Below are 18,699 nucleotides of genomic sequence, written 5' to 3' on the forward strand. Positions count from 1 at the left end.
ATTAAAAACAGAGTTTATTAATACCTGCCCTAATATTTGCCGTAATGATTATAACTTTATTAGTGACATTGTCACTTTTGCTTTAAATCATTAGATTATTGTGTTTGATAAAGTGATTAACACTGCCGTAGTCTTAATTATGCTATGTTAGGTATTGTATCGTTTTGTAAAAATATTCTGATATATGTATATTTATTTGCTGCATTGATGTTCTTCGGCTCAGCAGATATTGTTTTTAATTATGGTGATTTTGTTGCAATGCGATTTTGTTGCATTGTGATTTTTCCTTTCTTTTTTTGTGCAAAGATGACTCATTGATGTGAGACCAGCTGGCCGTAATCTACTCTCCCAGTGTGGCCTCTAAACCCACAGGTGAGGGGGTGCGGCTAATTGGGACACATCTCTGCTGATTGGTGAAGGGTCCAACTGTGATGTATTCATATGTGCACTTTGTATGCAGTTGTTTTATCCCTGACGACGGGAGGTTAAGCTCGCGAAACATGTTGGCAAAATAAAGCATTTATTCTACATGGAGGTCTGATGAATGCCGCTTACTATACCCTGTATATATATATATATATATATATATATATATATATATATATAGGTGAGGGAGGGCCTGGCACTCAGGACTTGAACTTGGATGCTGGCTGTAGCTGGCTCTGGTGCCTTCAATGTGAGGTACAAACCTCCAATGGATATCAATAGGAAGAAAGCGGCACTCAGAGACTTAAAGAGGGTGAAGAATCAAGGGATTTCTTTTAATCCATGTGCTAAAGTAATGTTTCGGAACGCGGAGACTCCGTTGTCAGACCAGTGCATTTAACTGGTCTGACGACGGAGCATCAAAAGTCGAAAAGCGCTAAATGATCTCTTCAACAAGAGATGACTTAAAAAGTTAATAACAGTCCATGACTTGAAATGTTGTAAAAATACTCAAAGTAATAAACGGTTTGTCCGATATCTTTATTTGATCGTGAAGTTTTTGTGCATAATACGGAAGTGACCGTGTTGTGTCGAGTGTGACACACTGTTTGGTAGACAGCTCCACAGGAGTTTGATTATTCTAGGTATAAGCTACTACGTGATTGTGGAAATCCTTGTTCCGTTACCTTTTATGATTCAGTCATATACCTAGAGGGCATTTTCTATCCCAAAAAAACTTGGTTTGACAATTCTGGAAAATACCAAATCAAACACAATTTTCTCTATTGGAAGACTAATACCCCTGATGAAGTCTTGATTGATACGATGAAACACGTTGGGTTACTTCCGTATTATGCACAAAAACTTCACGATCAAATAAAGATATCGGACAAACCGTTTATTACTTCGAGTATTTTTACAACATTTCAAGTCATTGACAGTTAGTAACTTATTAAGTCATCTCTTGTTGAAGAGATCATTTGGCGCTTTTCCACTTTTGTTGTTCATGTTTGCTATGGTATGATTGTCCACCTTCAGGGGATCTAAGTGGATCAGCGGCCTATCCTATTATATACTTTTTACTCATTTATAATATATAAAGTGTCATTTAGCGCGACTAGGGGTATTGTTGGAATAGTAAAACAAGACATTTTTTATTTTTTTTTATTTTTTTTATGCTTGGGGGCATAGCATACACCTGCGCAGGTATATGTAACCAATATCTCTGAATTCTATTATCATGTAGTGTTCTAGATTGGTTACTAGCATTGCTCAGTGTGTTGAGGGGAAAAAATGTCTTGTTTTACTTACCCAGTAATTAACCCCTCCCTCATGCACCTGGGTATTGCTACTGAACTAATTGAGCATCTACCACTATCTGTATGTATGTTGTTAGAGGCAGAAGGGAGCCCATATTAGGAGGAGATGTGGGTCCTGATATGCCACATGGAGTAGTCTGGGGTTGCTCCAAGGTAGGTAGCTCTTAGTTTGGATATATCAAGTAAGGAGCCATTATCATGTGGCTCCTTGCTGGTTAATCGTAGACCCAATTTAGGGTAACGGTGGTGTGGTGTGGGGTGCGGTGCTCCTGGACTGGATGGGCTGGGTGGCTTTAGTGCGGCATGCCTTTACATTTTATTAACACTTTTCCCTCACTAACACTATCTCTATCCTATTTTAATTACATTCATTTATCTCTCTCTTTTTATATAGCTTCGGCTTCCTATCACTAATTATTAACACTTAGTATATCACTGGCATGCCGCGCTGGGCTTCCCAGCTTATGATGGTTTTTTGGGGTGCCGCACCCTGCACCTAGATATAGCGCTAGGGACCCCCAATATACAGAGAAGCCTTGACGCGGCTTGGGGGCATAGCATACACCTGCGCAGGTATATGTAACCAATATCTCTGAATTCTATTATCATGTAGTGTTCTAGATTGGTTACTAGCATTGCTCAGTGTGTTGAGGGGAAAAAATGTCTTGTTTTACTTACCCAGTAATTAACCCCTCCCTCATGCACCTGGGTATTGCTACTGAACTAATTGAGCATCTACCACTATCTGTATGTATGTTGTTAGAGGCAGAAGGGAGCCCATATTAGGAGGAGATGTGGGTCCTGATATGCCACATGGAGTAGTCTGGGGTTGCTCCAAGGTAGGTAGCTCTTAGTTTGGATATATCAAGTAAGGAGCCATTATCATGTGGCTCCTTGCTGGTTAATCGTAGACCCAATTTAGGGTAACGGTGGTGTGGTGTGGGGTGCGGTGCTCCTGGACTGGATGGGCTGGGTGGCTTTAGTGCGGCATGCCTTTACATTTTATTAACACTTTTCCCTCACTAACACTATCTCTATCCTATTTTAATTACATTCATTTATCTCTCTCTTTTTATATAGCTTCGGCTTCCTATCACTAATTATTAACACTTAGTATATCACTGGCATGCCGCGCTGGGCTTCCCAGCTTATGATGGTTTTTTGGGGTGCCGCACCCTGCACCTAGATATAGCGCTAGGGACCCCCAATATACAGAGAAGCCTTGACGCGGCTTGGGGGCATAGCATACACCTGCGCAGGTATATGTAACCAATATCTCTGAATTCTATTATCATGTAGTGTTCTAGATTGGTTACTAGCATTGCTCAGTGTGTTGAGGGGAAAAAATGTCTTGTTTTACTTACCCAGTAATTAACCCCTCCCTCATGCACCTGGGTATTGCTACTGAACTAATTGAGCATCTACCACTATCTGTATGTATGTTGTTAGAGGCAGAAGGGAGCCCATATTAGGAGGAGATGTGGGTCCTGATATGCCACATGGAGTAGTCTGGGGTTGCTCCAAGGTAGGTAGCTCTTAGTTTGGATATATCAAGTAAGGAGCCATTATCATGTGGCTCCTTGCTGGTTAATCGTAGACCCAATTTAGGGTAACGGTGGTGTGGTGTGGGGTGCGGTGCTCCTGGACTGGATGGGCTGGGTGGCTTTAGTGCGGCATGCCTTTACATTTTATTAACACTTTTCCCTCACTAACACTATCTCTATCCTATTTTAATTACATTCATTTATCTCTCTCTTTTTATATAGCTTCGGCTTCCTATCACTAATTATTAACACTTAGTATATCACTGGCATGCCGCGCTGGGCTTCCCAGCTTATGATGGTTTTTTGGGGTGCCGCACCCTGCACCTAGATATAGCGCTAGGGACCCCCAATATACAGAGAAGCCTTGACGCGGCTTGGGGGCATAGCATACACCTGCGCAGGTATATGTAACCAATATCTCTGAATTCTATTATCATGTAGTGTTCTAGATTGGTTACTAGCATTGCTCAGTGTGTTGAGGGGAAAAAATGTCTTGTTTTACTTACCCAGTAATTAACCCCTCCCTCATGCACCTGGGTATTGCTACTGAACTAATTGAGCATCTACCACTATCTGTATGTGTATTGTTGGAATATATATAAATATATATATATTTGTAATGGAACAATAGACAACAAAATTAATGAGAGATGGGATATTCGCAGGACAGATGAGAAGTCTTCCTTGAATGTCAATCATATCATTAGGAAACTTATTAAAAATGTATGTAATAATTTCCTTGAGCACTAACAAACACAAAAACCTATAGGTCTCATGCAGACAAAATTATCACTTATGTTTCTCGAAAGACCTACAAGTATATATATACAGTAATAATATCCTTAGAGGTCAGTTCTTAAGATAAAGCCATAGTTAATACTTGTGTTCTTCAATCTAGTAACTACCTGTACTTGAGTTATAAATAGACAGAGATGTTGTCAAATCGGGATACGGTCATTTGGACTACAGTATGTTGGTCGACAAGCATTGGGTCAACACCATTAGGTCGACATGGTTCTAAGTTAACATGGGGGTACTTCTGTACTTTCACGGCTCCCATCGCATGCCATCGCACGCCATATGTAGTGGCATGCGAAGGCATGCGATGGGATGCGATTTTTGCAGTTTTTAAGCATTTTTTTACAAAATCGCATGCGATTTTTTACAGAAATGCATCCAAATGCAATGAAATTAGTATCAAACATGTTCAATGGCCCCCAAATGTCATTTTTCAGGCTGTACCACCCCCACTATCAACGCGAACCCGAAGCGTGGCGAGCGCAGCGGTACGCGTCCTACAACCTTTTCATACCCCCACTATCCACGTCGGCGTGGAGTTGAGAATAGAAAGTGTGGCGAGTGCAGCGAGCCACCGAGCCCGAAGTGAGGCGAGTGCACGCGGACACCTGTGAAGCCCGCGAGGGGACGCGTATACCTGTGAAGGTATCCGTGTCCGCTCGCCACGCTTCGGGCTCGGTGGCTCGCTGCGCTCGCCACACTTTCTATTCTCATCTCCACGCCGACGTGGATAGTGGGGGTATGAAAAGGTCGTAGGACGCATACCGCCACCCCTCGCGGGCTCGCTGCGCTCGCCACGCTTTGGGTTCGCGTTGATAGTGGGGGTGGTACAGCCTAAAAAATGGCATTTGGGGGCCATTGAACATGTTTGATACTAATTTCAATGCATTTCTGTTAAAAATCGCATGCGATCGCATGCGATGCGATTTTTTTGCTATGCGATGGACATCGTGGGAGCCGTGATTGTACACAAGTACCAACATGGGTTTAGGTCGACAGGTCATTTGGTCGACACAAGCATTAGGTCGACAGTGTCTAGGTCGACAGTCAAAATGTCGACATGGGTTTTTTCACTGTTTTTTTGAGCCAATATGTGCCGACAGGCGGTATTTCAGGCCCTACCATCCACTAGGGTGTGGTGGGAGAATAAAATAGTGTGCCGAGCACAGCGAGGCACTGTGCCCAAAGCATTGCGAGCAATGCTATGGGATGCGGTGCACTTCAAACTGTGACTGTGTCGACAGTCGGGTAAAAAAAACTGTGAAAAACCCCACGTTGACCTTTTGACTGTCGTAATGCTTGTGTCGACCTAATGTCCTGTCGACCTAAACCCATGTTGACCTTTCCCCATTTCGACCTAATGGTGTTGACCTAATGCATGTCGACCAACATACTGTAGACCAAATGATCCCAACCCTTAAAATCAATATCACTGCAAAGTCTACAAATCTATTATTAATCCGTTATTTTCAAAGAAAAAAAATCAGCTCTATTCCTGCTGCGAATCGTGCACCTAAATTACAGCTAAAACTCTGCAAACCAGCTATGGAGATGCAGCATTTGAGGAGGAGCCGAAGTTTACACAGGCTCAGGGGAGTTAATGAGGACTGAATGAAGGGCCTGATTCAGACCTGTTCGCTAGGCTGTGTGTAATTGGCCCGTCTTCGGTGAACTCCGATGGTAATAAAAGTCAGTTTAGACTGTTATTTCCAAAGGGGAGAGAAATCATTCGATGGTCGTCGACCATCGAATAATTTCTTTCCCCTTCGGCCGCATGCGAGGGTAATTGTTCACGTTCATCCCCTCGCATGTTTCCTAGGTGATTCAGCAGTGGGGAGTTCTGGTATGCGGCGTTAAGCTGCTCGATATGCAGCAAACGACCGCTGCTTAGCAAGTGGTACTGAGTTAGGCCCTAAGTGTGCGCTATAGTGTGCACTGGGCATATGTTCTAGATACACCAGTGCGACATCACGGAAATTTGGTGGGTATATTACGTTAAGTCACACTTGCCATCTCTTGAAAATGTATTTTTGGGATATTGTGAAAGCAACACCTATGCACGCTGCACTGAGGAGGATGTGTTCTGCTACTGCTGAGAGGTGTCTCATACAATTGCCCTATGTATTTCAAAGTTAACAGCAAGATAAAATTCATGCTTATCTTCTTTTTCCTGGAGAAGAGATTCAGGTGATCACTACAGATGTGGGACCTGGCTTTGTAATGACCTCACTGAGGAGGTTATTCTGATCGGAGCGGCCAAACGTGCGTACGTTCACTATTAACGTACGCTATCCGTACGCGGCCGTTGGGGTTAAGTCCACCCACAAATCAGCCGCATACGTACGGCCAGAAACAACGTCGAAGGGGAGTGGCGTACAATTGAGCGTACGCCAACGTACACGGACGGATCAGCCCCTAGACTCCGACAACTGGCGTACAACAGAGCGTACGCCACCGTTTACGGACGTCTCTCGTCCGTCTTCCCGCCGACTTCTTGCGCAAATCTGAGCGTACGCCAGCTTGCACGGACGGGTCGCTATTGTTTTCAATGGAAAACTCAGCTTATGTCACCGCTCGTGAGAGTGAGCGTACGTCCGTGTACGCTGGCATACCCTTCACATATATGGACCTGCAAATCTTGCCTTTCAACTATAATTCTGACAATTAATTAATTATTGTAATTGTTATTCAATTATTGTTTTCTATTAACTCAATTGAAGATTGTGTGCAAAATAGTGGGCATGGGCTTAAAACATTGCTGAAACATACTTTCCTCTACCTCCCCATGGCAGCTACCAATGGGTTAAGTCCTGCAGGGTAGTATTCTGGAAAGGAAACAAAGAGAACACTTGGCCCTACGTAAGCCCCTCCCTTCTAGGCCTCAGTGTCTTTTTTTCCTTTCCAGGGTAGTAGGAGCATGGCTTACCCTGAGCTGCTGCCCTCTCCACTACCTGGAGTAGATGGGGTTGAGGCCGGAGAGAAAAACGAACGGGTCTCCGCTGCCCAGAGCAGTAAGGGGTACCTAGGGGTCTGCTGAGTAGCCTGGAGGCATCCAAGCAGCGTGGAACTAGACGCTGGGATCTCCGGGCACAAGGAAGCCAGGATGCTGGCAGAACTGTCTGGGTTTCCAGAGTCCGGAAGGCAGCACCAGTAAAAGGGCCCAGACAAATGCACAAGAGACTGGGACTCAGCAGACCGGGTAAGACTCCTTGCAGTGAATGCTGGAGCAAAATCTTATGGCTTGCAAAACTTGTGATTACTAATGCTTATAGCTGAAAGCTGTTAAAGCAGATAGCGGCCATAATGGAGGAAGATAAAAAGCAGCAAAGGAAATCAGGGTAAGCCAGGAATGAGGAATAGAAATATTAGAGTGATTTGAAAGGATTGCAAATGGATAACAGTGGTGACTGTTTTTATTGTTTAGAAACACCAGGCTGCTAAATGCACTATGTGTGATTAACTGCTCCCAGACAAATGCATTGGAACCACCTGTGACATTCAGCAGGGTGGAACCCAGAATACACCATGCTGCTAAATGCACTATGTGTGATTAACTGCTCCCAGACAAATGCATTGGAACCACCTGTGACATTCAGCAGGGTGGAACCCAGAATACACCATGCTGCTAAATGCACTATGTGTGATTAACTGCTCCCAGACAAATGCATTGGAACCACCTGTGGGGTGGAACCCAGAATATGTCAGAACTAGTAATTCTGCTTGAAGCAGCAATAGCTGACACGTTTGTTACTAAAGAGGATATAACTAAAAGTATCATCTAAAAAGAGGAGCAGAGCAATATTATAAGACGAGTCTGCAGACTCTGAGGAACCTTTTGTAAAGGAGGCAGACTTAGAATAAGGTGAAATTAACCAAGATAAGGATGAATCAGATTTTAATCCAGTCTTGGTGAAAATCTTGCTGGAACTCATACGTAAGTCCCTGAATATAGGGTATTCCAAGGAGGAAGGAAAATTACAGGATCTTCTCTTCATGGATAAAAAAAAAAAAAAAAGGGGCTATCCCCTATCTAAAATCCTTAAAGAGATAGTAGAAGAAGAGTGGAAATACCCGGATAAAAAGGTGGGAATTCCACTTAAGGTTTCAAAGATGTATCCCTTTGCAGCGGATCAGGTCCATGAGTGGTAGGATGCCCTAAGGTAGATGCGGCCATAGCCAGAATCTCAAAAAAAAAAAAAAATTTAAATAAAAAAAAAAAAAAATTTAAATAAAAAAATAAATAATAAAAAAAAAAAAAATAATAAAAAAAAAAAAATAAAAAAATTTTTTTATATAAAAAAAAAAAAAAAATAATAAGTAAATTAAAAAAAAAATAATTTTTATAAAAAAAAAAAAATTAAAAAACACAATTAAATAATAAATTTGATAAAAAAAAAAAATTTAATAAAAACCCTTCCATTGGAGGATGCTAACATCTTTAAGGATGCGATGGAGAGAGAGATAGAGGTTGGCCAGAAAAATATAATAAATAAAAAAAAAAAAAATTTAAAAATAAATAAAAAAAATTTTTTTTTAAAAAAAACATGTTACCTCGGGGGCCTTTATGAATGCATCAGAAGCCATAGCGGTGACTGCAAGGGTGCTAAGGTCTTGGTGTCAAGACCTAGAGTCTGACACATTAGACGGTATCAAGAGATCAGAACTTGTCAAAGTATGCAAATATACAGATCGCAGTTGAGTTTCTGTGTGATACCTCCCTAGATGTCGTCAAATAAGCAGCCAGATCCATTGCGATACAGCGGTGACTAGGAGAGCCTTATGGCTCAAGCCGTGGGCAGCTGACACGCAATCTAACAGAAGCTGATCTCCCTGCCATTCCAGGGGAAGTACCTGTTTGGTAGCAAACTAGACGATATAATTACAAAGATTTCTGGAGGAAAATCGGTCTAGCTACCACAGGACATGGCAAAAAGAGGCACGCTCAACAGATCAGTCCGTTATTCAGCACCGGACTTTAAAGAAGCAAGGGCTTACAGGCCGGGCAGTAGCTTCAGGAGGTCCTGGTCGGCCAACAGAAGCTTTTTTCGTGGCCAAAGGGGCCAGAAAGGGAGGTTCTCCTCTAAACAGAACTACCAATGATGCCGAACAGGCAGACTGTACAGTACAGCCGGGTCTGGTCCTGTTTTGTCAAAGACAAATCGGGAAATTCTGACATCAGGGTACAAAATAGAGTTTGCAAAATACCCAGGGACGTGGCAGATCGATTCTACTGTCCCTCAAAACCGGACAGAGAAGGCAGCATTATTCACCAGGTTGGAGAAAATGATTGCACAAAAAGTAGTAGTGGGGTACAGAAGGATCAAGAAGAGGAAGGATCCTTCCCGACATCATACCTGGGGTTTTTCTGACTACAATAGACCTACAGGGTGCGTATCGGCACATACCCATATTTCCAGGTCACCACAAATTTTTAAGGTTCAGAATAAAAAAAGAGAAAAAAAAAAAAAAATGTGTTACATATGAGTTTGTCGCCCTGCCCTTTGGCCGGTCCACCTCTCCTTGGACATTCACGAAAGTACTGATCGTGTTGGTCGCAAATCTAAGAATGCAAGGAATTACCATATGGCCGTACTTAGACGACCTCCTTATTATGGCAAGATGCAGGTCAGAAGCAATAAACCACACAAAAAAGTGAAGGAGTACCTGGAGGAGCATGGTTAGATTATAAACATGGCAAAAAGTCACTTGAAACCGTGGCTCTCAAGGTTCTTTGTAGTAGAAAGGGGCATCCGGCGGATTCCGGATTCTGGATCTGAGAAGATTAAATTCATAAGTCCAGATAAATAAATTCAAAATGGAGTCACCGAATGGTGATTGGGCTGCTGTCAGCAGCACTAGAGGCAGTAACATGGGGGCGATTCCACATGAGGAGGTTACAAAATTGTTTCCTGACACAATGGAACGGGGACAGGAGAAACAAAAATCAAACAATCAAATTTATCAAAAGGTGCATATCAAGATCTCGACTGATGGTCTCAAGAGAAAAGACTGAATCAAGGAAGAAAAATTCCTAGTATCCAGTCAAGTAGTAGTAACAACCGACGCCAGCCAGACTGGCTGGGGAGCAGTATGCGGACACCACATGGTTCAGGGGGTCTGGACCCGAAAAATGAGCAGAAGTCATTCAAACCTCAGAGAGATAAGAGCAGTTCTGATTTTGTGTACCCACCTTCAGGATCACCTGCTAGGAAAAGATGTCGTAGGGAGGTCCGACAACCAGACAGTGGTGGCATACATGAACAAACAGGGGGGCACATGAAGCCTTACCCTTATGACAGAAGTGGCGAAAGTAATCGAGTGGGCAGAACACAGAGTAAACAGTCTATCGGCAGTATTTGTGGCCGGAAGCCAGAATCTGCAAGCAGACAGCCTAAGCAGGCATTAGATATTACCAGGAGAATGGGAGCTGTCAACAGAGGCAGTCCATACCCTGGTGAGCATGTGGGGCATGCCACAGATAGACCTAAAGGCCACGGCAAAGAATGCAAAGGTCAAAGTTTTTTCTCCAGACATTGGGATCAAGGTGCAGAGCAACTGGTTGCTCTAACAGCAGGGTGGAACGCGGAGCTTGTGTACGTATTTCCGCCGTTCCGATAATAGCCAGGCTTCTCGGGAAGATAAAGGAAGAGAAGGCTACAGTGATTGCAGTTATTCCATGCTGGCCAAGAAGGCCATGGTTTATGAAGCTGGTGAAGATGGCAATAGACGAGCCTTGGACGATACCCAATTACGACAGACTAATAGGTCAGAACAATCTGTGGCGAGCACAGCCGGAAGTTTGGAAGCTGACGGCGTGGCTACTGAGGTCCGGACACTAAAAGACAGAGGTTTTTTTCAGGTAAGGCGATTGAAACATTGCTTAAAGCCAGAAAGAGATCTACTTCAAGAACATACCATCAAGTCTGGAGGAAATATGTGATTTTCTATAAACGGGCAAAAAGAATGGTATCTGAGACTGCTACGATACTAGGCTTTCTTTAGACGGGGCTAGATAGAAACCTTTCTACGAGTTCTATCAAAGTACAGATATCAGCACTTTCCGCCATGCTAGATACTAAATTGGTAGAAGATAAATATATTCAGAGATTCGTGCAAGCAGCCAGGAGGATCAGGCCGGCCGTTCATTCCCCAGTCTCCCCATGGGACCTCAATTTAGTGTTGAATACATTAGTAGAAAGCCCATTCTAACCAATGGAAGAAATATCAATGAAATGGTTGATTATTAAAGTTGTCTTCTTAGTGGCCATCACATCGACCAGGAGAGTGTTTTGAATTACAGGCGCTGTGGGCAAAGCAACCGTTCATTAATTTCTTTAAAGATAAGGTAGTATTAAGAACTACTCCCCAATTTCTACCTAAGGTAGTATCAACCTTCCACATAAATCAAGAGATTGCGTTACCATCATTCTGCGCAAATCCGACCAACAGTAAAGAGGAAAGATTGCATAAATTGGACGTGGTGAGAGCACTGAAAATTTACCTTGACAAAAACTTTGTCCTCTAGGAATTCTGCTAGACTCTTTGTTATAACTTAGGTCAAGGAGCTGGCAAAATGACCATCTCCAGATGGATAAAAACATGTATAGTGGAAGCGTATAAGTTAGGAGGTCAACAACCTCCAGTAGGTATCAAAGCCCACTCTACAAGAGCAGTGTCTGCCTCCTGGGCAGGAAAAGAGAGGGCATCTATCGAAGAACTCTGCAAAGCTGCATGCTGGTCATCAGTGCATACATTTGCAAAGCACTACAGAGTGGACGTAACTTCTTCAGCTGATGCGAAGTTTGGCAGACAGGTTCTGAGCGCAGTTGTATGTATGAATTATTATTCATAAGAGAACAAGGTGAAGTAACCTATTATTATCATTATATTATATCCCTCCCATTATATTACTGCTTGGGTATAACCCATTGGTAGCTGCCATGGGGAGGTAGAGGAAAGAACAGATTCCTACCTGTTAATATGCTTTCCTCTACTCCACCATGGCAGCATAGTTCCCTTCCCATATGTATTTGTATTATAAGCTGTTTAACAAGACACTGAGGCCTAGAAGGGAGGGGCTTATGTAGGGCCAAGTGTTCTCTTTGTTTCCTTTCCAGAATACTACCCTGCAGGACTTAACCCATTGGTAGCTGCCATGGTGGAGTAGAGGAAAGCATATTAACAGGTAGGAATCTGTTCTTTGTAGGTGTTAGATGTGGTTTATGTTATGGTATCATAAATACAAAACCTATGTTTGTATTAGAGTGAACACGTTGACACATGTCGACTTGTGTAGATTGAGTGTGCTACTGTGTAAAGTCTATGAAAGCACGTAGTGAATGTGTATAACTTTAACAAATACCTACCTTAGCATATATAAGCAGGTCTTAAAAAGATTCTTACCTTAAATTAAACAAACCTTTAAATGTCGAGAAGTATAGAAAGATAAGCTTCCAATGTGTTTGAGTGCTGTGTGTGGCTTGCAGGTAGTGAAATCATGGTTTGGACTTAATAGACTGCAGCATTGCTTATTACATTCAGGTGTATGTGTTTGAGTAGTAATCTGCGTAAATTAGCAAACCCAGGCGCACGCTGGCATGCGGTATCTTTAGGGGTGGTCTGAGGTGGCGGTTGGCGGCCGCCTGTTTTGTGTCCGAAATGAACGGTGCTTTAGCCGATCGTGCGGTAGTAGCACCGTTCATTTTTGGTGCACACCCCCGTGTACTCCCATATTTACGCCCATTTTCCCTCATTATTTCGGCCGCTCCCCTCAACACGCCCCTATGCCGCCCCCAATGCCCGTACTCTCGCGTACAGGTTTTTTCGCACGGAGAGACCCGTCCGTAAGCGTTGTGGAGTGTTCGCGCCTGCGCATTGGCGATTGTACGCATGCGCAGATCATGAAAAACCCCGGAACGTACGCGTACGGCCCGGCCGCACCAACCAGAATAAGGCCCTGAATCACATCATATGGACCCACAATTCCACAAAGTGGTATTGCTGTACTAAATAAACAGTGTGCCGTGTTAAAATTAAAAGATTATTTAATTTAAATTTAAAAATAGACAAATGGTCATGACATTGATAATAAAAATGAATATAAATGAAAATGAGGTATGCATATATCTGTATTGATATTCACCCGCTATCCACAGTTGGAGAATTGGAGAGTTCTAAGAAACTCAGAAAACTGTGCAACAAAAGGAGGACACTTATTGCAACACTGGGTTAGAACTCTGGGAGGAACGCCACCTCTCTAAGAAACCTGAACCAATTCAGGTACCCCATTTTCTTGTGGAATTACAAATAACTCGCAATTCATCAAGGAGCTCATTGGGACAGACACTATTCCATTCTCCAACTGTGGATAGCGGGTAAATATCAATACAGATACAGTATATACACACCTCCTTTTCTTTTATAGTAATTTTTATCTTCAATGTCATGACCATTTGTCTATTTTTATAATAAATATTAATTACCTTTAATTTTAACACTGTGCACTGTTTATTTGGCGCAGCAATACCACTTCTTGTTTTGTTTCCGTATATGTGAGTCTGACCCCCCACCCACTTTTGCTGAAGCATGGACAAACAGCTCACAAAACAGCACCCCAAAAGATAGCTAGCTATCTCTCCCACAAAATTTACCAGGAACTGGGCAGCATGTGGAAGATCCATCCACTCTTCTGTACTCCGAAAGAGTAGGTAAGTTGGGATAGAGTGCTAATTAGGGTTGCCAATTCCAGGATAGGCTGGATCCCGGGATTTGGCCCCAAAAATTTTAGTGATTTCAATCCCAGGATTGATGTTTCCAATTCCGCGATTAGACTGCGCATACATTATTGCAATAAAAATAAACTGTTGATAGGCATTGCCTCTCATTACCTCCTTGCTGCCTTTCCTGTACAATGAGCACATGAATTAGATTAGCGGCACTGTGTATAAGGTGCGGACTGGACATCTGTAGCAATAGGAGGGCGTAATTTGCTTTGATCCAATAAGAGCCAGCTTTAAACCATTCCCACATCTCAACCATAAATTGCCTCAACAGGTGTTTGCTCAGTGACCTGTCCGAGCTGGAGATGCTGAAGTCCTGCGCCAGGCTTGGATTAATCCTTGACCTGCTGTATGTGAAGTCCTTGCCCAGTGCTGCTTGCAGAGCTTTCTCTGTATAAACCAGTAAGTCCAGGCTCCTCAATCGCCTAAGGACCCCAAACAGGAACTTCCTTTGGGAACTCTCTCCGGCTCTCAAAAACCATTCTTTGGTAGTGACAATTTTTGTGGCCAATGTGCACGTCTCACACACTTGGCAAAGAGGCACTCGAGAAGATTGGTTCTCACAGCGTAGATCTGGGGCATATTGCAGCTTGAATTCTGATATCTCCATGGTTTCCCTCTAACAGCAAACTGAACAGCTGCTGTATTTGATATTTGTAAAATTCCCTGGTCATTCAGCACACACACTGCCTTTTACTATGCCCTGCTCCATGCCAATATTGCCAGTAAATCAGAGTGCATGGCTTGCACTTGCTGTCAGAATAAATCCTAGTGCTGCTGCTGTTTGCTGAACTTTCTCCCTGTTGTTGTGAACTCCAAGGAAACGCAGAGAATGCCGTAATTCTTCTATAACAGGCACCCTAGCTGCAAACTACTGTAAGTATTCTATTAGAGTGGCAATTGTTTCACTTTCAAGTAGTCATAATCTATATTTGGACACAAAATGAAATCGTGGATACATTTAAAACTAATTCTGTGCAAAATTATTATTTTTTTATAAAAGAATACGGTCATATTTAAATATTTCCACAATATTCAACTTCCCCCCCTTTAAAACAAATACCACAATTTAACAGAGCATTTTAAAGAAAGGAACTGGGAAAATGCAAAAGGGATATTGTTGTGTTATGCATGCAAAAAAGGGGTGTGCCCTTGCTGCAAGGGGCGTGGTCTTCCAGGAAAAGATTACCTATACTCCATACATTGGCCAACGCATGAAGATCAGTGTACTATTTTATCTCAAATTCTTTAAAATTGTAAATTTTTTATCCCCTAGCATTGAAGAAGAAAGGTTGCTCCAACAATAAGGTGCCTGAACCAAAATAAGCCTACCATAAACACACAAACCAAAATAATGCTTACAATAAAAGAAGTCCAATTGGATGATTGGTTGTATTGAGTGGTGGGTGTTTAAATTTCCATAAAACAACAGCCCATTCGATTTAGTCTCCAATTGGAGGGTACCGGAAATGGAAGCACAGATAAAACTGCTGGTGCTTTACTTTTTGTACAGAAATAATTTTATTTACAAACGCATTCACAAATTTTAAAATAATAATGTCATTCGACTGTTCATCCTAGCAGTTCATCCTACTGTTTAGAGCCCTGGATCGCATCAGAGAACAGGTTTGAAAAGCTTTAGTCACTTCACTTTGGACCGGCTGCTGACAAGTTTTGACCTGCTGTGGAGGAACTTACCTGGGGGATCTTGGGAAGGACCTTCCCCTGTTTGGTCATCAGTTGGTAAACAGCCTGGACTTTGGATATTCTTCAGTATCACTCAACTGGTGGATATGCTTTCATTCTTTTTAAAATTGTGCAATTGTAAATAAAATGTTTCCGTATAAAAGGTAATGCACCAGCCGTTTTATCTGTGCTTCCCTTTTCCGGTACCCTCCACTTGGAGACTAAATCGAAGGGGTTGTCGTTTTATGGAAATTTGAACACCCATCATTCAATAAAACCAATTATCCATTGGACTTCTTTTATTGTAAGCATTATTTTGGTTTGTGTGTTTATGGTAGACTTATTTTGGTTCAGGCGCCTTATTATTGGAGCAACCTTTCTTCTTCAATATTATGTGTTGGTCTTGGTGAGACCTTTTTGTTCTTTCCTAGTGCTGCCAGTGGCTATTTATTGTGCAATTACATAGTTGCAAAAAGTTTTTACCAAAGTAAGGATTTCGAATGCTTTGCAGACAAGAGAACACTGTGGATGTTCAAAATGAATTCCATCTACCCAGACGGATTGAACGAGGCAGTGGAATTAAATAACATCAACTAATTAAACCAAGAATATCAACTAGGGGTAGTGGCTGTTTAAGATACATAGGAAAGGTTGGGGAGGAGGTATAACAGGTTGCAGTGATAATCATGTAACTCTTTAGAAATAAAAGGAAAAAGAAAAATGTTATAGTTTGATGTCATGTCTATTTCATTTCATTTTTATTTGTCCATTTGTATTCATTTGTCTACTTTCTGTCCATTATATCTATTATATTACTGTATCTATTGTAATATTGTATCTATTGGATTATCAACTATCATGGGATAAATCAGGTAATACTTCTAGACTGCTATGTATTTTTGTGATCATGTAAATGAGAATTCTGGAGGTTCATATCGTTATACAGAGATGTATATAATTATTTAGGGATGTATTACAGTAACTATATATATATATATATATATATATATATGATGTGGAGAGTCCTGGCACTCGCAGACAAAAATAAGACTCAGGTGCCTTTCCGTCCCGCAAGGGGAGAGATATATACAAACGATGTGGAGGCACTCAGGAGATTCCCATAGTACTGCACGGCGGCAGTCAAACGTAGTAACAAATGTAGACAAGACAGTCTATGTGCCAACGTTTCGGGTACAAACCCTTTATCAAGACATGATAAAGGGTTTGTACCCGAAACGTTGGCACATAGACCGTCTTGTCTACCTTTGTTACTACGTTTGACTGCCGCCGTGCAGTACTATGGGAATCTCCTGAGTGCCTCCACATCGTTTGTATGTATATATATATATATATGTATATGTGTAAACCTTTTGGGGTTACAGAGGCATATCAGCCGCACTTTAAATTTACATTTTTATTTTAACAACTGAGACCAGCAATAAAACAAATAGAGCTAGATACTAACGCTCTAATGGTGTGTACACACGGCAGATACTGCCATGAGATGCGAGTCCCGACGAGATCAGATCGCATCGGGACTCGCATCTCACGGCATGACAGAGGGGCACAATTTACAATATATAGTGCAGATCTGCACTATATAGTGTTGCCTGCCCTCTATCTAGCTGCCGATATGCGCTCACACGGGAGTGCGCATGGGCAGCGCATCGGGCTGGGAAGCCCTAAAAAAGCATGCGATTTGCATGCGATTTGGCTTCCGATGTTCCCTATATCGGGAACATCGGAAGCCAAATCTAACCGTGTGTACACACTATCAGTCTAGTAAAATAAGATAATTCATAGTTTGCGGAATCAAAGTTTGATACTTTATAATGCGGCTAATATGCTCTGCTTCTCTAATTAGGTCCGCTGTCTATCAATAGAATAGACAGCACGAATACCAATGGCAGTGCGTTCCGGGACCCGGAAGCACTGTTTACATTCCAAAGGGCGGATACGGGTCACTCTGAGCCCTGGATCCCGGAAGTACAGCGGAAACGCTGATCCTCCGATTCCAGAGGGATTCTTATGCATTTTCATTAATTTCCACCACTCGTTTTCATTACAATTTGAAAATGATCACATAAGGTTTGTCTTATGTTTATTTATTTATTCTTATAATCAACTTTTGTGGAAAATGTATGTTAACAATGGGATTGCCTGTCGCATGTGTGAGTAATCATAAAGTACATAGGGTATATAAACCCAAGATGGCCATACCATGCTATCACCTTAAAAAAGCTGACAGAGCTCAGTGAAACGCGTTGTGGCATTGGGCCTTATTCTAGTTCACTCTTTCTGACAAAATCCTTCTTAGATGGACAAAACCATGTGCACTGCAGGGGGGCAGATGTAAAATGTGCAGAGAGAATTAGATTTGGGTGAGTTATTTTGTTTCTGTGCAGGGTAAATACTGACTGCTTTATTTTTACACTGCAATATAGATCTCACTTTGAAGTAAAACCCCCACCCAGAAAGAGTGAACTAGAATAAGGCCCATTGTGAGCAGACCTTCAAGTGGATTTAATACTGGCACAAGATTCTAACCCTCTACAAGGCTAAAGCATCATCAATCACAGCAAACCTTTTCCACCATTGTTTGGGAAGCCCCACAAGGTCCTTGATCATCCTCCAGCGGCCCTTTATTAACATTGCACAACCGCATCCTAGTGAGGACCATCGGACCCAAGCCGGAAAAATCCCATAACAAACCAGTGGTGAGACTCTTTACAAAAATCAATAAGCTCTCAATTAAAGCCAGATATTCATTTTTGCTGATAAAAGTCTGCTCTATTAAATTGGTTTTATTAACTGTTTTTAACACTGATCATTTTTTAATAAATGTGTTACTGTATGTCTTCAGGCGGAAGCAGTACATCTGTCAGAATGAACTTAGGTCTACAGTCATTAGGTCGACCCCACTAGGTCGACTGGCAGGAAGGTCGACCTGACTTAAGGTCGACATGGGCCAAGGTCGACATGACTTAAGGTCGAATTTGCATAAAGGTCGACATGAGGAAGGTCGACTGGTCATAAGGTCGACATGGGTTTTTCACTGTTTTTTGATCCGAATGTCGACACAGTCGACATGAACACAGTTGGCAATGAGAATCGGACCCTCGCATCGCTCGCTTCGCTCGCGATGCT

General features: G+C 42.2%; 1 protein-coding gene across 1 annotated transcript in view; it reads right to left on the reverse strand.

Annotated features, from left to right (window-relative positions):
• LOC146008746 (F-box and WD repeat domain containing protein 10B-like) overlaps positions 1-14,671 on the reverse strand; it is a 65,787-nt gene extending 51,116 nt beyond the window's left edge. Inside the window, exon 1 of the mRNA XM_083148380.1 lies at positions 13,975-14,671. Within this exon, the coding sequence (XP_083004506.1) occupies positions 13,975-14,476 (502 nt within the window). The 5' untranslated portion in view covers positions 14,477-14,671. The remainder of the gene's footprint in view (positions 1-13,974) is intronic.
• Positions 14,672-18,699: the final 4,028 nt, after the last annotated feature.

The sequence above is a fragment of the Crinia signifera genome, chromosome 6 (assembly GCF_055691185.1).
Source record: "Crinia signifera chromosome 6, ASM5569118v1, whole genome shotgun sequence".
Lineage (NCBI taxonomy): Eukaryota > Metazoa > Chordata > Amphibia > Anura > Myobatrachidae > Crinia > Crinia signifera.